This window comes from Tyto alba, unplaced genomic scaffold (genome assembly GCF_018691265.1).
Source record: "Tyto alba isolate M040663 unplaced genomic scaffold, T.alba_DEE_v4.0 Super-Scaffold_46, whole genome shotgun sequence".
NCBI classification, from domain to species: domain Eukaryota; kingdom Metazoa; phylum Chordata; class Aves; order Strigiformes; family Tytonidae; genus Tyto; species Tyto alba.
The window spans coordinates 9,562,748-9,585,314 of NW_024881322.1; the positions used below are offsets into that span (position 1 = coordinate 9,562,748).

The 22,567-nt window shown below is 44.9% G+C and overlaps 1 protein-coding gene across 1 annotated transcript in view; it reads left to right on the forward strand.

Annotated features, from left to right (window-relative positions):
* The window catches only part of EEPD1 (endonuclease/exonuclease/phosphatase family domain containing 1), a 63,449-nt gene that overhangs the window by 40,292 nt on the left and 590 nt on the right, over positions 1–22,567 (forward strand). The window contains exons 3-6 of the mRNA XM_032988852.2: positions 11,970–12,080; positions 15,258–15,392; positions 16,699–16,831; positions 22,352–22,546. Coding sequence (XP_032844743.2) covers positions 11,970–12,080; positions 15,258–15,392; positions 16,699–16,831; positions 22,352–22,546 — 574 coding nt within the window. The remainder of the gene's footprint in view (positions 1–11,969; positions 12,081–15,257; positions 15,393–16,698; positions 16,832–22,351; positions 22,547–22,567) is intronic.

Here is a 22,567-nt window from a genome sequence, read left to right on the forward strand (position 1 = left end):
CTCGGGTTGTGAAAGGACTGTCCACCTGAATCCATAGACAGAGCAGTTTGTTGGCTTCTCATCTAGAAAATGCAAATCACGTATCTCTGATCTGCAGTTTGTGAAAGTGTAGAATTCATCTGCAAAGTGATGATTTTTCTGCTTGAAGTTGGAAGTGATTTATCTAGACTGGCATGAGAGAGAGGCTGGGTGGGCTGAAACATGGTAAGAGTTGGGGTGAGAATTGTGATTTTGTTCAGGGGTGATGTTCTTGAAGCTGGTGATAACTTGCAGCTTGAAAATCAGGATAAGGAACATAGGTTTCACCATCAAGGTCTGTCGGTGCCAGTGATGGCAAATTTATGCACTTTGAGCTACATCCAAGAGGTCAATGAGAAGAAAGTGAGATGAACAAAGTAATTATCGGTAGGCTTACATTGTCTGTATGGGGATTTTCACCTTCACTGCAGAAGTTATGGAGGTCACAAATGAAAAGGGATTGCAAGTCTTTCACCTGGTGTTTGGACGTAGAGGCCCTGTAGCTGTGAAGCCCAGGACACGTTCCTAGGCACCAGGAGAGGCAGCAATGTGGCTTCCAGCCATCTTCATACAGGAAGGGATCTCTTCTGTCTGCTGGCCAAACGTTGTGTGGTCATCCGTGGGCATTTCTGCTGGTGTGGACATCAGAAGTTGAGATGATAGAATGAGAAAACTCTGATCAGCCTTTTCCTCCAGATAGATTATTGCCCCTGGCCCCCACGAAGAGTCATTTCTCTTTCCTCAACAAGAACATCATTACTCTGTTGAGTAAAATGGAAAGCTTAGCAAGCAATCCCTACATTCTGTGATCATTTTAAATTTTTTTTTTGCACCTCACTCAGCAGTATTAATGGCTGGAGTTGTATCCTGTGATGTGGAATCTGTTTCCTGGGTTTCCTCACCCATAGCAAAGACCAGATGCCTGTATCTGGGAGGTGTTTGCTAGATGCAACCCCCTTCCCATCATGCAGAATTTTCATACTGTGCCTGAGGAATCAATGAACTGCACCTGGGGTGATACTGAGGAGGTGGCATTCTTTTAGTAAGAAAAAAATTAACCTGCCTGTCATCGATCAGAAGCAGCTTTTGTCTGAGGGGAAATGCAGTGACTGATGTTGCCGACTTTTACAGGGTGAGACCCAGGAGACGAGGACAAAAGGGAATGCTTATTTCTTTCTAGTGGCATCGCTCTAATAGTGCAGTTTCAGCTACAGTCAAAAACAGGTTTGTAAACTGCTGAGCTGCCTGGTGCGTTCCCTGCTGTAGCCTTCTCCTTTCCACACAGCACATGGAGAATTTTAACTAGAAATTTGCTTTTGTTTTCTTGATCCAGTGTACTGTTTCCTCCAGATATTATCTGAACATAAAAAGTATGACGTCAATTGAGGTTCCAGAATTTCCAGTATGAAATGCATCTGCTGGAGGTTTTTATTTATCTTTTGTCTGCTTTTGAGTAGATTGAGCCAGATCAGTGTTTAATCGTGATTAAGACCATTGTAATCTCTGTTCTTTATAAAATCCCTCTCGGAGCAGAGCAGGTTGTTTATTTGTGAAAGGTTATCCCTAGGAGCTTTTCGGTGTTTGAAAGAGAGGTGCTGTTTTCCATTTGCAGGGTTAAGCATAGGCACATCGCTTCTTGCTTGCGTGTGTATAAATATGTTTGTGTATGCATTTGCTAGGACAGTTGGAAATGAGCTATAATAGGTCTTGACACGGAGCAGCTGGACACCCGAGGCCATTTGTCTGGCCCATCACCGTTTCTTCTGTAAAAGCACCGAGTGGCTGGTCACGCAGTCAGTGCTGCCCTTGCAGGCAAACATTATTCCCTGTGTATAATTGTACTGGCGTGGGAGCTACCAGAAGTGTCACCTGAAGGAAGAGCAGGGAAGGGCAGTTGACACCCCCCCCCAAAGGGGAAGGGTCTGTCGCTGCTGTCTGAGCTCTGCAGCTACTGGGGTGGGATCACCTGGAATCTGTCTGTTGCCCGCGCAGCCATAACGCCCTGCACTGTTGCTGCTGTTCAGTTTTTCTGGAAAGTGCAATCAGACGGCAGTCCCAGAGAGGCAGGGAAGAAGTGTTGTTATCTTTGATTTACGGAGGCACGCTGGAGTTACAAGGAAATCGCACAATTTTGGCAGAGTCACCTGAGATGACCGACTCCGAACAGAGTCGGGAAGTGAACCTCAGTCTTCTGAGTCCCAGGCCAAGGCAGTCCTTCCTCTTTGATGTGATTTTTTTTTTTTAACTGCAATTAGTTCAGGACTGAGTCTTTGTGTGCATATTTTTAAATGCCATAATCCTCCTGTACAATGTGAGCCCTGTCTTGCAATCTTGCTTTGCTTCAGAGATGTTGGTTAAAAAAGATTCTAAGGCAATTAGCAATGAATGAATTAGTTGCTGTAAATGAGTTATATTTACTGCCTGTTCTTAGATCTGCCCTTTCCAGAAAGAGGTTGACCCCTTTGAAACTTAAGTACATTTGGGTGTCCTCTAGAGTCAGATAAGGAAACAGCAGTCTCGTTTTCAGAGAGCAGGAGGAGGAGATGTAGACTTTACCACTGACTCAGCTGGGACTGTTGATCAGTTTCGTCCACCCTGTTGCTGCCTCGTTTTTCTGTTCCCCATTTATAGAGAAGAGAGGTGGAGTCACATCTCTCACTGTCTCCTTTGCCTAAGTCAGCCTTGGGATGCTCTTCTGCATAATTCATCAGCTGAAGTAGGTCCTTCTGCCCTGTTCCTTCAAAGGAACAATTGACCACTCAGAGTAAAAGGAGATTATTCCAAATCATCCAACTGATTTTAATTATTTTTCTCACTTTATTTCCTATTACTTACCCTTTTGCTCTCCCACACCCTTCCTATATTTCTCCCTATCTCTTTCACTTGTCTTGCTTGTTTATCTGAGTGCAGGTAATGCTCAGTGGTGCAAAGTCTTTTTTTCAGACTTCACCTCCTGGGGTCAAGAAATCTCAGGGTGAAGGGAAGTATAGCTGTTATTGTGAGGGAACCATTTTTGGCTGAGTGGAGCTGGAAATGATGTTGACACCGTTTCTTACAGTATGGGAGGCTTCTTTGGGGTTATCCCGTCAACTAAATTGGTTTAGGAACCCTGCAGCTATACAGTGTTTGCCTTTGGCTTTTCGCTTCTTTTCCTCCTTTCTGTCCTCTAGGAGGGATTTAGATGGCTCGAAGTTTAAGGAGATGTATCAGTGGACCTTATGGCTCTGGCCAGCTCCATGATGATTTCAGCAGCTCTCTGCAGGGGACCTGTGACTACTTTGTCTTTCCAGGCCCCTCTGCTGCAACCTGTCACCAAGTGGTCAGCAGCACTGGAAGCACAGGGTCTCACCTACTAGTAGCTCTGGCGTCTTTGATCTTGGCTGGATTTTTTTTTTTCTCTGTAGTTGCACTGCCCATCTGTTTTCTGATGATCAGTGGACGTCAAGAAACAAAAGGCTAGAAGCCGTGCTATACACATCACAGGGAGCCATGGAGAACACAGGTTGCTCTTAAAATACTGACCTTTGGGAGGTGCCCTCTTCTCCCCTGGAGCACGGCTGTGCCTCCCTGAGAGGTGGTGGTATGGAGATCGCTTGGTGCACTAGCTTGGCATTCTTTTGTGAAGCATCTAGTCTTATCCTGGAACAGAAGCCAAACTTACCCATCAGCAAAATCATTCTCTACATTTCCAGAACAAGGAGAAACAGAAAGTATGTGTTTACAAATGCTGGCAGGTGTTTAGGTTTTGGTTGTGGGTGGTAGAAGTAAGAGGGGTCCTTAGTCAGTCCTTTTTCCTGGCTTGCTTCTAGAAGATGTTCATAGAACAGGACCAGTTCTGAGTAGTCTGCAATTTTGGAGAAGCTTGGGGATTTTTTACTTTTTAAATAGATTGACATAGAAGCAAGTGTGCTTTATTGTCAGCCCAAATGATTTTTTGGTAGTTCATGAAGTTTAAGTAATGTGTTCGCGCTCTGTGGGGAGCCAGAGTCCATTGCATCTGTTAGAGCAGAACTTTGGTTAGGGTTGGAGAACAGTCCCACAGACTTTGTGGAGGGTGTTGCTTGGGGGTGAAGACAGAAAACCATCTATTACTCATGCAAACCTATAAATAAAGAATCTGCTATTGCAGAGAGGAATCAGTGTCAAATTGGGCTCTTTAAATTAGGGACTAGAGGTGTGAAAAAGAATGTAAGAAGTGTATAAGGTTTTTTTTTTTAAAAGAGGTGAGATGACATGTCCTAATGCTAGCAGCCTGGAAGACATCCTCCTAATAATAAGCATAAAAAAAAAAAAAAAGAAATGGAAAAAGTAATGGAATGGTATGTGAGACAGATTTAAATAACTTTATAGAAGGTGGCACAGCGTTCTGTATGGTGGCGTAATCAATGCCTGAAGGAAGAATAAATATTTGAGGCTGGCAATGGTTGTGAGTCATATTATATATTTTTCTCTTCCTTGTTTTTGTGTTCTTACCATGGGAAAGAATGCTTGCTCTAAGCAGAGCTGTAAATCAGTTAGGGAAAACATTCATACTAACAGTAGGAAAGTAATGGGTGGAAGTAAAATGCCCAGTGAATAACTAGTTTTGATGCAAGGCTCCGTAGAGGTGGCCAAACTATGACTTTGTAATAAGGAGGGTTGTGTCTTTTTCCTTGTGCCACAGCAGTTTTCTTAACACAATGCTTTTATTCCTTCTCCTAGTGCACATCAGCACAGTCCCATCTGTCTTCACTGCCATGTATATGCCAGAAGGGCATAATTTAAAAAAAAAAAAAACAAACAAACACAACCAAAAAAACACCAAAACCCCCAACTCACTTGCTGACACCTCCAGAAATAAGTAAATATTTATCATGGGAATGGGGAGAGACCTAGTTATCTTATGTGCTTAAGCAGCTTTCCTTGATTAATAACATTCAAAACCATGATTTCCCTGTTCCCTTTCAGGTTTTTTTGTTCTTCTTTGGTATGAGCGCATTGCTCCCCCCCACATCCCCATTTTCCTCTGGCTGAAGGCAATATGCAGGAAAGGTGATTCAGATCAATGGCACATCGGTATAGCTCACTGGTCGCTTTGTTGGGTTTTTTTTTTTTTAATTGGTGAACAGGAAACTATTTCTTATCACTTTTGGGTCTCATGTTTCATAGGATGATTTTGTATTTGCTTTCCATATTGAGGGCTAGGTTCTGATAAACCGATTTTAATCTCATGTGGTCCTGGTGGTTACGGGGTGAGTAAGGTTGTACTCACAGTGGTACGGTTTTACACCGCGCTGCAGAAATCGATTCATGTTTCGTGAGAAAAGGATAGGCCCAGGGATTAAACAAACAAACAAACAAAAAAAAAAAAAAAGGGAAAAAAAAAAAAAAAAAAAAGAAAGAAGGAAAAAAAAGGAAGGTTCCTGGGTAAGCCACTGACTCCTAGTTGGCTGGTGCATTATTTCTAGCCCAAATGAGGATGCACAGCCCATGGCCATGCAGAGCAGTGGTCGTAATGGGTCCAAACAAAGTACGTGTGCTCTGGCTCACGTTGTGCAAGGCTCGGATCTCTTTGTGTCAGTCACTGCTTGGAGCATCTGATGCTGCAGTGCTCTAATAATCTCAATAATATCTTCCCTAAGCACACACCTGCGTTCCCAGAGAGCTATATTTCTGGTGGCAGAAGCGGCAGAAAAATGAAACTTGTCTTAATCCTTTGGAAATAATGAGATGGGGAAAAAAACACGGAAAAACACCTGAGTATTTACAGCAGATGACATAGTAGTAAGTCGGCCGTGGAGTGGCTATGATTTTAGCACAGCTAACCAGTTGAGCAGACTGTTTTATGTCAATGTAGCAGAAGTGTTTGAATTCAACCACTCATCTCTCATAAAAGCAGCTTGATGAAAAAGCCTCATAGTCACAAGGGCTTCTTTTTATTCATATATCACATCAGTTCCCTTAGCATGCCATTATTGCTGTTAATGATTATACTGCCTACTTATGCAGAATAAAACACTCTCTTCAAAAGGCCGCAAAGATTTGTGACCATCCTTGACAACCTCTTGAGCCTTAATTCCTGTATTATGTTTAAAAATAAAAAAAGACCTTAAGGGTATGAAAAGAAGTAGTCAGGAAATGTCTTTGCAAAATCAGTCTGTCCCATGAAGTACAAGGAAAAAACTCATCTTGTGAATGGAAACATGGGAAATTAAGAACCCATGAAACTTCTCCTACCTGGAGGTTGGCAAATATGGGTGCTCTCTTCCTTAGGGAGAGGGAGGCATAAATTTCCACCAGGCATCTGTGAAGACAACTTCCCATTAAATTGTAAACTGACTGAAAGCAGTTATGTATCCCATTTTGACAATCGATAGTTGAGCATCCCATAATTCTTCAGTATTGGCCCCAGCACTTAAAATATGTTAGGGGAGTTATTGTATTGCCTCTTTCAGTTGTTGTTTCTCTGCTCTGCACCAGAGGTTTCCATGTCTTCCTTTTGAAGAGCTAAAAAAAGACATTGTTTATATAAATAATCACTTTTGTTTAGGAAGAAGGTAGGAGAACAAGCCAGTGAATGATCCGCATTGTTGTCCCTGGAACACTATGATTAAAGGCCAGCAGAGAACTGGGTTTATGGGCTACAATCTGTTTTTTTAATCATATATTCAAAGATAAAGAAAGTAATTTCCTCTTAGATATTACAAAGAATTAAGCAGTTGGTTGACTGCAGTGAGCTGTAATTCATCTGGGAGGGCACTGTAGAAACTCACTGCTCAATTTTTCCAAAATAAGTACTCAGAAAGCAAAGCAAATAATTTGGGAGTGCAAACTCAGTCTCCTACCACTCCCCAACTGATCCTGTAAAGCCTGGCTTAAAAAAAGAAAAACCTGATTTGATTCGAACAGGCTCGTATATGGAAACAAATCATTACACGCTTTTGATAATTGAGATAATGCTGAGCTTATCAGCATAATTATTTCCTGCCCATTCAGTAAGTACAATGGGTGAGTGAGGCAGCAGCGGCGGGAGGGAGGTGCGTGACCCCCTGGATTCACATCCAGGGCCGAGCTCGGGCGGGGGCTCAGGTGCCTGACGTGGGAAACGATGCCTTCAGTCTGAAAAACTTTCCAAACCTGGCAAGCATCCTTTAGGCGCTACCTAACCCCAGGGGTGCCTAAATGACGGAGTGCTCTGATGCTTTGCTTTTACGTGTCCTCAGTAAGCAGCGCGGTGCCTCTCTGCAGAGCAGGACTAGCCCCAGCTGAAGTAGGCAGAGCAGGCTTGGACAACTTAGTGTCCCGCCTGCGCATCGCTGGGCTTCAAATCTTTGCGAATGTGACACCTCAACATCGCTGAAATGTTAAGGACTTGATAGAAGCTTTGTATGCCTTTCTGGTACTCATTAAAGCTGCTCCCTCTAGTGCCTGTTAAAAATAAAGGAACCGTGTACATATGACATTTAGAAATGGAATATTTATTCCCTAGCTCATGTCTCTCCTCTTGGTTAAGAGGAACCAAAATCACCTTTGTTTTGATGAAGTAAGTTGTTGTTTATCTTTACTGCAGTATCCTTTTAGCCTGAAGGTTTCTGTGGTAATTAACCAAAACGGACAGTTAAGTGCTTTGAGTGTCTTTCTACAGTTCAGGTGATGATTACTGCACCAAGACGTACCATGCCATAACAACAGGCTCACCCTGGAAGCTCCCCATCCCTGTTCTTTCTTTCCTTGCCCTCCTTACAGCCTCTGCTCTGACTCCAGGTCTGAAATGCAAGTGTCTTCCAAAGAGGAATCACTGGCTAATAAGAAATGTGTAATTTATTAAGCCCTAAGACATTGTTTTCCTGGGTCACATTTAGTTTCCTCGGGGTTTAGGAGCAGCACATCCTCTTTTTGAGTGGAAGATGCTCACCTCAAGGGAGGTCGCTGGCTCAGTGTGGTCGCCCGTGCTGGTGTTACAGGGGTAACGCTTGACAGGCAAAGATGTTCAGCATGAAGCACTGTTGTCATCTGGAAAAGGTGGCCCTGCTGTGCCTGACTGAGGGATGGCTGCACAAATAGCACCCCAAAAGAAAACAAGGATTGACTAGAGCATCCTGATGAACTAGAAGTGGTGAGATCTGCTCCTGGGCTACTGGGGGGTGCTTGCTGGCAGCTCTCCTAGTGCGCAGAGTTACTGCACTGGAAGAGATTTAACTTAATGCACAAATTAGATGCTCTTGTCGGCAGTGCTTGGAGTGTCTGGGGGAGGCAGGTAGGTGTGTTAGGGAGCCTGTTACTCCCTTATGATCTCCAGCATGTGCCAGCCCAGTCTATGTTCTTGCTCCCAAATTAGTCCAAGACCCCTTGCCTTCCCCTCTCCAGTCCCTCCTCAAATGTGCATTTCCCCAGCTTCTTCCAACTGCCCTCTGTACTTCTCCAGTGTCAGTCATAAGCTCGTTCCTGTACCCACCTCTGCTTCTGGAGGGGCTGGGAGCAACTGGCACTGGCTCCTGATCAGGGTGAACAAAGAGCAGTTACGTCTTTGGATCCTCCCTTCTTGGGAAAATGACATGGTGCTGGTGAGCAAAGGCAACGGGGCTTGTCCCAGTTCCTGGGGTGGTGGCCCTTGGCGGTGCCTTGCACGCCAAACGGGGTCCGCCTGGCACAAGGGGGGTGACCTCTGAAGGGCACAGGCTGCTCTTTTCCTGGAGCATGCCTGGAGCCTGGTGCTGCCATGTTCCTGCTCCCTGGCAGCACAAAACCCAGCACCCAGCTGCAAGAGACACCGCGGGGGCATAGGTGTCATACTGAGCATCCTTGCAAGTAAGCCCTGGTGCTGTTGGTATTATGGTACGTGTGAGAGTTTTGACTCGGGATGGGTAGGATTTATTGAAGCAGCTGATTGAATTTCAGGAAACTTGTAGCCTGAAGGGCTCTAGAGAAAAAAAAAAAACAAAAAACAAAACTAGAGCTTTTTTCCGTAGGAGGATTTTGGGAAAGGAAATGTTGTGCTGATTGATTGAGATTTTAATTTCAATTTTTCTTTATCGCTCGAAGAACAGCTTCTCAAAGGGATCGGTGTAGCTCTAACTTAGTTTTGCAAAGGAGGAAAGGCATTTTTTTCATTCCCAGTGTGGGCTGGGAACTTGTCTGTATGTTTTTACTGTACAAGGGAAAGCGTAATGTTGTTTGACATTGGGTTTTGTGGGCAGAAGAACATGATTTGAGAAATGCCCTTCTCACTTCAGCAAAAAAACATGACCTAAGCAAGTATGTTGTCACAGCTTCAAAATCTGTGTGTCTGTAAGCCCTGGAAAATGGGCACAGATTAAAGTCAGCTGCTGCTGGCCAAGGTCTCTGTTGTTGCAAGCATACCCCGAATGGGCTGATGGCTTTTTTCTGAACTAAACCGTTTAATCTTATTTGTCATCTTTTTGTTTGAGCAAAGTTAAATCAAGCCCTTAAAAAAAAAAAAAATCAATTTGGAGGAAAGGAAATATTCAAACTAGTCAGCTGCAGATGCTCTTATTAATAAAGTCATTGTTTCTATATGATTTATTCAGCCTTGTCGTATACTTTGTGCTGGCTGGACTTTCTAGGCACCTGCAACCCAGAGATAAGTTAACTCTTTGGTCGGGTTACAGTTAACTCCTGATTTCAGCAATTTTTCTTGTACTGATTTAAGTTATTTAAATGTTAGAAAATTCTTTCACCAAATTCACGCTGTTTAAAGTCATCAGAGTGACATCAGGAATGAATAAGAATGTTCCTGCTGTGATTTACTGTGTTTATTAGGGCAGCACCTGGCAATCAGTTGAGAGCAGAGCTCTGTTCCCAGGCCGTGCACCACCCTGCGTGCCTCCTCGTTTACTAAATTAGCCCAGCCCTAGCACTGCCTGGAGGTATATAACGGACAATAACGTGGTATGTTAATATGGCATCTTCAGTAAGAAGCACCAGCCAATCTTTGCATTTCAGAGTACTGTTTCAAAAGGTGTGCCAGGTATTTTCACTCGAGTGTGTGGCCTTCCAAGGCAAAAAAGGGTTTCTGTGTTGCGTGTACCTGAGAAGCTGATGCTTACAGCTTCAGCCTCCAGCATACTGACCTTGCAGACAAGGCAGTGAGTGAAAGAGCAGGGTTTGATTTTTATTTTCGAATGAAAAGATAAAACAAACATGAGAATACCTGTCCCATTATTTTGCTGATACCCATGTAGGAAAAGCTTATATCTGTGCAGCCTACCACTGTAGCTCTTCAAACTGTGTTTGGCACATCCCACTGCAAAGAGGCACTGTGTACTGGTTATTCTTTGCCTTGAAAATCCTTCTCCGTTAGGATGCTGCTTGATTTGGAGAGACATTCTAGATACAAGATTTTGCCTGAGGATACTGTTGGGCTGTGAAAACCTCAGCATTTCAACGCAGTTTCTCCAGTGTCAGATGCTTTTTACCAGCCCCTTTCCCTGCAGCCCGAGCTGCTGCGTGCGGGCCCTTCTGCGGGGCTGCCGCCGCTGCCTGCCAGCCTCCTGGGCCCGACATCAGCTCTCCAAAGGGCTGTAGCTCCTCCTGTTAAACTTTATACTCCTGGCAAAAAGTATTCCACATTGTCTGCATCAAGGGGTTTCAGATTCCAGATTTTCCAGGGCATAGGGGTTCTTTTTCTTTTTTTTTTAATTTTTTGTTTTTATTTTTTTTCCCTTTTTCTTTTTCTTTTTCTTTTTCTTTTTCTTTTTCTTTTTCTTTTTCTTTTTCTTTTTCTTTTTCTTTTTCTTTTTCTTTTTCTTTTTCTTTTTCTTTTTCTTTTCCTTTTCCTTTTTCTTTTTCTTTTTCTTCTTTTTCTTTTTCTTTTTCTTCTTTTTCTTTTTCTTTTTCTTTTTCTTTTTCTTTTTCTTTTCCTTTTCCTTTTCCTTTTCCTTTTCCTTTTCCTTTTCCTTTTCCTTTTCCTTTTCCTTTTCCTTTTCCTTTTCCTTTTCCTTTTCCTTTTCCTTTTCCTTTTCCTTTTCCTTTTCCTTTTCCTTTTCCTTTTTCTTTTCCTTTTTCTTTTCTTTTTTCTTTTTCTTTCTTTTTTCTTTTTTTCTTTTTCTTTCTTCCTCTTTTTCTTCCTCTTTTTCTTCCTCTTCTCCTCCTCCTTCTCCTTCTTCTTTTTCTCCTTCTTCTTCTCCTTCTTCTCACTATCATCATCATCATTATTAAAATTATTATCACTATTGTTATTATTGTCATAATTTTTATAGTTCAACCTCAAGATGTTACCCAGGTGGACTTGGGGGCTTTCCATGGTGTCCGCAGTTATAGTATCCCCGATCAGTTGGGCATTAGGATGCAGCCTCTATGTCTCTGGACATGTAGAGGTGTCCGAGTGCTGTGGCTGTACGAACGCCTCTGGGGAGCACCGGAGGCATCTCCTGGGCCTGTGCGCAAGTGTGCAGCCGATCCCTTCGTGCACAGGGAGTCCCTGGTGTAAAGTCAGAGGAGCCTCAGCCCCAAAACACCGGCTACTGAGCTTGGCCTACACCCTTCCTCTGGTGCTGTGCCGGCGGCTTCGGTGTTGGAGTGGAGCCAGCCACGCTACGGGGGCTTCCTGCCCCCCCGGGGGGTTTGGCAGCCCCTCTCCGTGCAGCCCCTCGGGGGGTGGGATACGGTGCAGTCAGCATCTGTGGAGGTGGCACAGAGGAAACCCCTTTCCAGTCAGACAAGTGGCTTTGGAGGAAAAAAGAGTCCGAAGGAAAAACATTCTACTCACAGCATTTGCACAGAGTTATTTTAATTTTTTTTTTTTTCTCCAAGTAATGTCCGGTCAGGGATAAGTCCGCCTGGGATGTGGCCCAGACCACCTCCCTTGCGAGACATCAGGGAGGGCAGAGAACAGTCTCTGCTCCACGGTGTCTCTTACCAATGCTTTGCTTTATGCTTTAATTTGCTATTTTTCTTAAAACCCTACAAAGCTGTTTTTTTTTTTTTTTTTTTTCCCTTTCCTCTCTCTCTAGTTTTGTATGGAGCTGAACCAGCCGACGCTGCCAAACATCCGCAAGTGGAAGGGCCCTAGAGGATGTTGGAAGGGTGTTGTTTCCGAAAAACCCTCGGGCCATCTACACAAGGTACATTAATCCCTAAATCTGAACTTCGGCTTTGGTTTTTTTTCCCCTCTAACCAAGGACATATTTTGAATGTTTCATGCAAAACATTTTGCAAATCTTTTTTGGCAAGGTTTGCATCTCTTGTTTTTTAATCTGGCTGTTCCTATAGCTTTCAATTCGACTGTGCGATTTATTTTTTGGAAGAATTGTTTTCCTCAGCCTGTGGCACACTTGTATGGAGGAAAGTGTGTGTGTTTGAGGGAGGTATGGTGGATAAAAGCAGTAAAGAAATACAGAAGAAAGGCTACACTTTAGGACAAGGGAAGAATTCTTGGTTTTGCTCCTGGCAGGCTGCAGTACTCCTGAATTTTTTTGTACTAGTCTCCTGAGCTTGTTCCCTAGTGCAGCACCATCTGGCATTCGGCAGGGCTCCCCATCTTCCTGGTTTGGAAGCGCAGACCCCGCCGAGGGGCTGTGCAGCCTGCCATCCTCATCTGGAAGAGGAGCTTATCTCACACATTCCCCGAAGTGCTGTGGACCCCGTTTGAAATCTGCACCGTGCTGCACTGTGCTTTTCCCTGCAGCAACTTCTGCTGTGGGAATATATATGTAAGTACTGCAGTGAGGTACGAATTTATACAGTGGTGAGAGCTGCACCCATGGCAGTATTCAAGGCGTAGCTTACATTGGACTGGACACCGCTAACAGTGCCCAAAAGCAGCCTCTCCCAAGGGAAATCTCTCTCTTTTTCCCTTGAAGTTTTCAGAGCAAGGTCCTCCTCAGGCTTGAGCCTGTTGTTGCTGAACAGGATCATTCTCATGACGCAGTTATTGTAGCGTGGCTGTTGTTGGGGGGTAGAAGGAGGAACCGAGACCTGCCATGTACTGAGTGGTGCCTGGCAGCACACAGGGCCATCTACATCTGTTCTGAGCACTGTCGTTGTTAAATACGTGTATCCCGTCATCATGCTGCTTAGAACCCACTTTTCCTAAATTTGGCTTTTCCAAGTCAGCTTGTGTCACTGTTCACTGTGTTTGGACTGGTGTTTTGGGAGGTGCACCTCCTTTTATTGCCCTTCTGAGTAAAACCCAAGAATGAGACAAAACAAACAAACAAACAAGCAAACAAAAAAAAACCACCAAAAACCAAACCAAAACTCACCACCTGAGCACCACAAGGATTGGACTCCAGCTACCACTAGAAAGACACGGAGGGTCTGGATGTGTCCAAGGTTTAACACAATTCACACTTAATTCCGACGCAGAGTGCAAATCCGCTTCAGGATATTTTTGTTCCTGACTGGAATTTTCCTTTGGGATCTCTTATTAGGCCAGATCATTAAAACACTGAATTTAAAAAGTTGTGCAAAGTTGTTGAAGTTTCCAAAGATAGCAATGAAAGTTTTGACTATGGGCTCAGCAAATAAAAATCATCATCTACTTTGTTTTACTGGTAGGGATGTAAGGACAAATGGTTCCCAAAATTATGGGAGAAGTCTGTGGCCAAGCTAAGTATACAAATGTTATCTACTGACGCTTCCTTTTAGCTGCTTTAACAAAAATCTGGCTATGCTGGAGAACCCTCCGCTAAGCCAGAAAACCTTTTCTACCCCTTGGGTTAGTTAATGAGTCCTCCAGGTTTGAACACCATGTACACAAATGCAATACAGTGAAGTAACGCAGTGCAACCCGGAGTATATAGCATCTTCAGCACAAGCTGGTCTCAGGATGCTCTACAGGCCTAAATAATGCAAAATGGTGGATGGTGCTTCAGTCTTGTGCTTCCACATGTCCCAGAAATTTGGCTTTCAACCAAGCAATGACTTTTGACCACCATGCTGATGTGAAATCTGGAGCCAAGATACAGCGAACAGCTGTTGAGAGCAGTTTTATTCTTCCACGTCTTTTCCTATAGCAGTTTTCAGACCTTAGACTTCTGACTGGTGGGATAATTTTGTCAATATTTTAAAGGTGAGTTCTCTAAAGGAGCTACCAAAGGACTTTAGCCAACCTTAATACTTTCTTTCAAGGCTTATGGGAAGTCAGCAGAGCAGGTAGTGCTTGTTTATTGCAGCTGAAATGGAAAAAAACCTCTTTCTTGCAATGGATTTAACTACGATTTGCTAAGGGAAGTGGGTTTGAATAATACCAAGGAAAATGTGTCTGGGTGACGGGAGGACAGCTGGACAGCCTTTGAATTAGATAACTGGGGCGGGCAGCTTTCTGAAAATGCGAATTCCACGTTCCGAAGTAATCGAAAAAAGCCCATGCGGGATGATAGAAACAGGGCTGAAAGGAGCAGAGCACTGAGCGTGAAAACGTTCGAGCTGGAGAAGAGAGAAGATTGACAGGGATGAGAGGTCTAGAGCAGATTTCATGCCAAAAGACTGAAGGAGCCCAGGTATTTTGAGCTCGCGGGCGACAGAAGCCTGTGAGACGGCGTACGGCGCGGGGAGAAGGAACAACTGCGCGCGGCATCCTCTGCCACAAGCCCTCGCAGTCGCCCAGGGGAGCCACGAGGCACCGAGCTCAGGGTTAGGCAGATAGTCCCATGGGTGACAAACCACCTTGTCGTGGGCCACGTTGGGAAGAATCCGATGCCTCGCCTGGACCGGGAGGGAGCGAGGGCCGTATCGGCCCCAACACGCGCACGAGAGGCAGCACCTCTGTCTTGTCGCCCCTGCGGCGGTCCTGAGCGCGCTCCACCTGCCTAAAATAAACCAGCTTATTTCACCCTTGGCTGGATGGAGCCGTGCTAAAGTTGCCTTTAGGGTACAGGCACGCGAGGCTGCGAGCGGCAGGCAGGGCAATACGCGCGTCAGCTCAGCGGGGCTGCCCGGGGATCGTTCCTCCCACGTCTGGTGGGGCTTTTGGCTGGGGTGAGATAAAGAAGCGTTTCTACCTGCTTCTTTATCTCCTACTGATGGCCCAGGGTGCTGTTTCTCCTTTATGCTTGTGCACAGCGAGTTGGGCTTCCTGCCTTCAGCAGGCACCGAGCCGCGATATAGAACTGCACCGTCTTTCACTGCCTCTGTGTATTTTGGGAGGGATGTACACCACTGCCAATACTGACAGTGGTATGGAAGCTGGCGGGCAAAAGTTTCACCTAGGGGGCTGGATTTGAGCAGAATGGTTTCGTTTTACCTTCTTACTACCAGCTTTTATTTATTTATTTAATTAATTAATTTTTAAATTCCAGGGAGTTGAATATTCTGGCTTCCTCTGGGATACAACGGCTGGTATTGAACTGAAAGATGCTTCATCTCAGGAGAGTGCACAGACTAATGGCAATGGGAAGCACTCATATCCTCACCCGTATCTTGCACATTTCAAGGTAACTGCCATTGAGCCAACTGACCCTTGCAGAATTGAGCTTTTAATAAAAAATCAGCGGTAAGAAGATGGAAGGACACACAGTCTTCTAGCAGATAAAAATTTGCATAAGGCTCTAATCCATCTCATCACTTCAGCACTGCCTCAAGGCTTGACTGTAGGTCAAAACCATGACACATACCCATATAGGGTCTTCATGGATGTGGCAGAGAATCAGTCTCTTCTCTGGCTCCTGTGGGAGCAAACCCTGCTGCAAGGCAGCGTTTGGGCACGTGAGGGTCGGTGGGTCTTCAGTGGCAACCACGGCCGCCGAGAGCGACAGAAGTCACCAGTCACCTTGTTCTGCTTTTACTAAATTAACACAGCAAGAACAAGGTGCGTATCCAGCAGCAGCCAGCCACAGGGCTGTGATTCTTGTCAGTGCCACAAATTGTGAGTGGAGAGGGGTAAGTGTGGTCAAAAGGGATCTCTATAATAAATATAGAAGGCACAGTGCTCCTGAGGGACTCAGGCTGATCTCTCACGTGTTGCTGGCAGATTGCAGAGTTTCCATTTTAAAGCTTTTTCGCTAGGCTGAACCTATCTAAAAGAACATCATGCATTTTGGAAATTGTTCTCCTACGTGTGCTTGAGTGAGCATACAGCCCCCTTCTCCGCACAGGGTGTGATGGAAGGGTCCAGTTTGGGGAACTTGACATCTCTGGTAATGCTTTGAGAGAAGCATTAATAAAATAATTATAGATAAATTATTATTGATAATTTATATTAATCAATTAATAATGTAAACAGGTCAATATTAGGGGCAGATATTACTCGTGTCACGTGACAAAGTGAGTCCCAGAAGGTAAGCAGAAGATTGCAGGGAGCCAATAGCCCCTTTCAAGGTACATTAGATTTCTTGGTTAGTCTCTGTAACGGGCCAGAACTAGTCACAAGAGAGTCGTAATTATCCCATGTAATGACCACAACATTATTTGTAGCTTATTAACAACTGGTTTTGCATAATCTGATTTTCATAAGCAGAGAGGTTCTTTCTGCAGCCATGGTGGAAAGAAGCTGTTTGCTTATGCAAACCAATTTCCCCAGAACTGAAAGGGTATCAGGTTATTGCAAACAGAGCTGCAAAAACACCTTCCCCTTCTTCCTCCCAGAACCAAGTCCAGCCAAAACACACCGCAGAGATAGCAAAGTGAGCCCTAGTCACCCGGATTTACACCCAAAAGTACTAGGAACGGGCACGTGGTTTTGCTTTGTGACCTTCGGTGCCCTGTTTGCATGGCATTGATTTCTCCTCCTTCCTCCCACAGGTTGGGGTGAATGATCTAACGCTGGTTAACCTTCACCTGGCCTTGCCGTCCTTGGCAGGAGAGAATACTGGGAAGAACCACGACAGCCACAAACTGGCAGCCTTTGCACAGACTTTGCAGGAGACTCTGAAAGGTTTGGCATTTTTTTCCTGCCAGCTATCACATGCATGCTGGTCATCTTATCTAATCAAAAGGAATTAAAATAAATAAAAGAAAAAATTCTGTCTCAGTGCAGGTTTCACAAATATCCTCATCAGCTTTGCATTGTTGTTACTGGTATTTGAATTTGAGTGATCCATAGCATGGCAAATGTGCTTTTCCCCTGCTCGTTGTCTTACAGTGTCTCCTAATTAACACAAATAGCACAGGGGATCCTATTGACTTTGACACCATTTTTTCAAATGAAATGAAGTTCCTTCTTTTTCTCTTACCTGCTAATGTAAGAGTAAGTTCAGCCAAGGGAAAAAAAAACAAAAAAAAACCAAAAAAAAACAAACCCAAAACAGACATCAAGGTTAAGACCCTATTTTAAGTGCTTTGTGGAAATGACACCTACCTGATATCAAAACAAAGCTTAATGGCTTTTCTCCACAAGAAATAGGTTCTATACATTTACTTTTTGTATAATTGGAAGCACTTTGAAAAACCCAATGCAACTCAGCAGATGGCTGCTGATGAGAAAAGAGTCCAAATCCTGCTTTGGTACCTGAGTGTAATATGCAGGATGATTTTGTTGACTTCAATTAAGTTGCTCTGGTTTTACACCAGGATGAAAGACACCAGAATGTAGATCTGAAATTGAACACTGTAATAGCCAGCTGCATTTCTTTACCTCATGTCTGAGAATTTGCTTCTTACTTTGACACTTGCAAATTAAATTCCATTTCCTACAAAGCAGAACAGCACATTTCAGATTCTAAATGTTGCTGATCTTGTTACAGGAGTAGAAAAATCTAGCCCTTCTTTTACTGCTTAACAAAGATGCAAGAGAGTTACAAGGTTATATGAGTGATGATTTTCAGCTTGTCCCACTTTAGCAAGGTTGGTCACTTGGAAGCATTAATATCCCTCTTGTATAACACAAGAGGTATTCGCAGTTTTTATGGTTGTTCTATTGTTTTTCCTTTTGAGCTGCAAGAAGTCAGTCAGAGCTATTTTTAAGTGCTACTGATTTAAGTATTTGTCCACGTACCTTGAAATTGGAAAGGATGAAGGTAAACAAAAGGATCATTTGTTTAATCCCCAGAGGCTGAACTGAGACACAGATAAATGTGTAGCTCTTCCGAAGTCAACCGAGTTGCATTTCCACTGCACCTAAATTTAGACTGTCGGCATTAGGGCTTCTCTTTATTTCATGTTTTTATTTGCATATGGTAGGCACATTACTGGAACATGCTTGTTCTTGCCTTAGTCTGTCACAGAAGAAGAGATTCACATTCCTACAAACTTGTGGGATGCAGGTCGTGTTTCCTAAGTGGTAGTACACACGTGTTACTTTGAAGCACTGAATTACCCTGCCAAAACTAATGTCATGCTTAAAATTACCACCATCCTTCCATTTCTTCCAAATCAATCCATAAAATATGAGTAATAAGAGCTGATTTGTCTGTGGGTACTGCAGTAAATTTGAATTTCTGCTCCCATTTTGCTAACAGACGTCTACTCTGTTATCTTTCATTCTTATGAAGGGGCCACATGAGCATCTGAGGGAATTTGGTTACTATCCACAGCCTCCTGTAATGGAGAGCACTAGTGTCCCCATACTTCTCCCATCAGACCAGTGGGTCCTGGTTCCTTTTTCCCACTCTTTCTTTCCCTTCAGCAGTACTGGAGGCGCAGTGGCTGTTGGCTGCTTATAGTTAGCTCTTTGCAGCAGCCCTTCTTCTTCCTCTCAGGAACTCCACCAGTTCATCTTCAGTGCGGTGGCCACGGGCAGCACACAGATTCTATTCTGGACATGCTTGTAGTGCTTGGATGCGGGGAAACCAGGGTGTTGGCTTAGTCATCTTCTCCCGACTGGCTTGGCCATATTCCATGGGTTGCCCATGCATCAGGCACGAGGCTTAGAAGACCTTTTGGAGGCGGTAGGGAGCCTCTTAGCAGCCAATGTACCATCACATCCTGCTCATCATCTGCTTTTCACTCTCTCCAGGAAGGATTTGGGCGTTTAAGGGTCTGATTAATTCCTGAGGGGACTTGTTCAGGGCATGGGGAAGGTCGGGGAGGGTGTCCTGCAGACGTCTCCGGACTGCTGCGAAGCGAAGGAGGGCTTCCCGGTTCCTGTGGAAAAGCAGATTTCAACACCGCAGCCTTCTGCAGGCACTGGACGTCCCTCAGGCGACTGGGTTGGCACACCGGTGCTCAACCCCTGCGGCGTGGGGCTGAGTTAGGGCAACGCTCTGCTTCAGTGGCCGAGAGCCACCCGCAGACACGGCGGGAAGGCGCCGGTGCTTCAGTGAATTTGCAGATGCTTTTGCCAAAAAAAAAAAAGGCCGGACTTTTTCCTCACCTGAAGAGTTCTCCCTGGACAAGGGCAGGGTTGCTTTGAGCCTGATGGGTCTGAATGGGTGTGGGAGCACCCCTGAGGGGTGTATCCCACCACGTCCCACCAGATAGAGGCCCTGGGTCCCTGTGGGACAGGGTGGTCTGCGGGAGGGACCTTTGCAGCAGCAAATTGGTTGGTAAGGGAGCGCTTGCTGCTCAGTCCTGCGGGAGGAAGACCAGGCTGCATCAGCTGAGGAGCCTCTGGCTCAAGCAGCCTCTCCTGCCCAGTCCTGAGGAGAAGGAGGAATGAGCCCTGCCAGTCTCAGAACAATCATTTCCTCCAAAAGAGGAAAATCACATCACAGCACCAGTAGCATTGTCTCGATTTCCCCCCCCCACTCCCCTCTGATTGTAACTGTGGACATCGTGACTGCAGTTTTTGATCAGTTATCATCCCTCGTTATGGGCCAGGGCATGAATTCTTCTGGACCTTTTGCTCAGTTTGGCCGAGAGCCGTTGGGGCTGTGATCCGTGAGACCCCCCGAGAGCTGCAGCTGCTGCAGGGTGGCTCTGCACCCCGAGGGACCCAGGGGAGACCGAGGAGGGGCAGCCACGCACCCGGGAGGACCCAGGCGGGGGTTTGCTTCCTTCCCTCCCGCTGCTGGATGTCTGTCGGGGTCTCGGGAGGGGGACAAGGCACAAAACCGCTGCGCTGCCACGCGTGGCATTGCTGTCACAGGCGCTGGCAGAGGCAGGATCAGGGCTGAGAGCAAGCCAGGACAAGGGGAAATTAAGTTGGTGGCTATCTAGAAAATTGGTGTTTCCTGCTTTTCCTGCTTAGCGTGGGGCTGTCCGGCCTTTCACCTGGTGGTTCACAGTCATGGGGAGCCCCAGAAGCTCCTGCGGGAGGGGACCAGAAGCAATCCTTTCCCTCCCCAATAGCAAATTGGGTTTCAGCTTCTTTGACGTGCCCTAGCCTATTCCATTTGTCAACTTTACGCCGCGTTATGATTTTATGCTTAGTTATTCTGGATGCAAAAGTTTAAGGGGTGAAGAATACAGCGATTCTTTCCTTGGGCGTGCCACAGGCTGATTTCTTACCTCCTCCTGAGCACATGTGCAGGTGCTGGGTCTTACAGCCTCCGCTATTTCTAAACTGTGCAGAATGGAGCAGTCAAAGTTTTCACTTCTGAGTATGTTTTTTTTCACAGATTTTTCTTGCAAGGGAAATAGACTCAAGGGTTTGTTAAAAGAAGCGCAAATATTTTAAGAATGGAACAGAACAGTTTTTGTGTGGGATTGGGATACTGCTGTTAAGATCCCTGCCTCTCTGTCATTTTTAAGCACCAGTCCCCAAGGATGTGCTCCAGAGGTTTCTGTAATGGCCTTTCCCCACTTATGTGAGCTAGCTGAAAGCATGGAAGGAGCCGAATGCAGCCTGGGCCATTAAGCAAGCACTAGTCCTGAAGGACTGAGCTGGCATGGCTGCATTTCAGGCTTCCCGGTCCTGCCAATCGAGAGATGTTGGTTTTTTTCCTATGAGATGCGTGCAAAGCCACCAGCTCCCAGCAAGCACTATCGTCCCATTAGACAAGCACTGATTTTTTTTTTTCGCATTCCGATGGAGCTTAAAATAGCTCAGGTTCAGATTTGGGGGTTTTGTTTCTTTTAAAGGTGGGAAGGCCACTGTCATGAACACTTTATAGAATATTTAAACCTCACGTCATTTCCAGTATGATTTGTTACTTGCAAAGGGTAGAGAAACCACAAACAGCTTCACTATCTTTTCATCACCCCTCTGCATCTTAGCAAGCAGCATGTTTTGAAGTATTTGTTTTTGTAAGTCAATATGCTATCAATCTCGCTGCTCTCCTGTCCTTTCCCAATTCATCTTTCATGCAGTGTAAGACAGGAGTGGAATAGATTTTGTTGTTGAACTTGCGCTCCCTCTCCTGGCTACTACTGCTACAGCAACGGCACAAAACGAGGATGTTTTTCCATAAGCAGTAGGTATGGTAAGAGCAATCCATCCATCCACCCCGTCTCCTCCCACGCTTCAATTCCAGAAAGGAAAAAGCTTACAGACTCTCACAGCTCTCTTCTCTGAAGTCATCTTTGGGATAATTTTTGGTGCATTTGTGCCTCCTTTTAGCATTCTCCTCCTTCTCTGGTACCAAGCTGTAATGCAGCAATGTCTCTGACAAGCTAGCAGCTTTCTTGTTTGTCTTATCAGACATTTCTGGCAGTGGTTTGGGATGGGCACCAGGGCATGTGCGTTGTCCTCCCACCCCAGGGCACAAACAAGGGCATCTCCATCTGCAGCTGTGGAGCTAGGGGAGCACACATTGTGGATATGAAATTAGGGTCCAGAGTTTCTTTTCTCATTTCATTAGGGTTGGAAAGAAAATGTAACTGAGGTCATTTTCTATTCACATGAAGACAGGGTTTTTTTGACGATCATTTCTAGTCATTCCCTTTGTTTCTTTGGAAATTCAGGCATAGTCAAGATCTAAGAGATCCCAAGTTCAGCCATACCCCTTCAGTCAGCCTGGCAAAGGAAAGCTGCTACAGTTGGGGACTGTCCGTGTGGTTTGTGACCTCATCTTCTGCTGTCAGGCTTGCAGGCTGCTCCTTGGGCTTATTCCTTGGGATTTCTTAAATGCAGAGGGTTAGAATGAGCACTGCTCTTTTGGGACGCTGGTATATACCAGCATAAGCTGTGTCTTCCTGGGATCCTCACAAAAGTGTACAACAAATCTGTAAAAAGGCAATGTCAGGACAAGTTAAAGCCCATCTGTGTTTCTTGTAGGAAAAGAAAAAAATAAGCTTACAAAGTCACAGATTTCTAGAAACCTCTAAGACCAGAACTGCAGTTTGAAACAGAGTTTGTCACTATCGGTGAATAGCAAGCAAAGGACACTGATGAGATGATATTTAAAAACAAGCATGAAATGTGTACTGGCTGTTTTTTATCATCATGAAGAGAATGGCCATGAGTAAATAGCTAGCGAAAAAGGCTTTAAACAGCATTTCTTTCAGGAGTTCAGAGTAAAGTCAGCTTTGGTACTCACTATTTGTATTTTTCCTCCTCCCATTTATCCTCTCCCCCTTGTACTTAAGCAATGGATGTCTATTCCTCCCATTCATTTCTACTTTTCCTGTTTTCTAGGAGAAAAAGACGTGATCATTCTTGGAGATTTTAACCAGGCCCCAGACAGCAGCGACCACGACATCCTGAGGAAGGAGAAGTTCCATCACCTGGTCCCTTCCAGCACCTTCACCAACATCAGCACAAAGAACCCACAAGGATCCAAGTCGCTGGATAATATCTGGATCAGTCGGAGCTTGAAAAAGATTTTCACAGGTAGAGCTGCTTTTTAGTGAG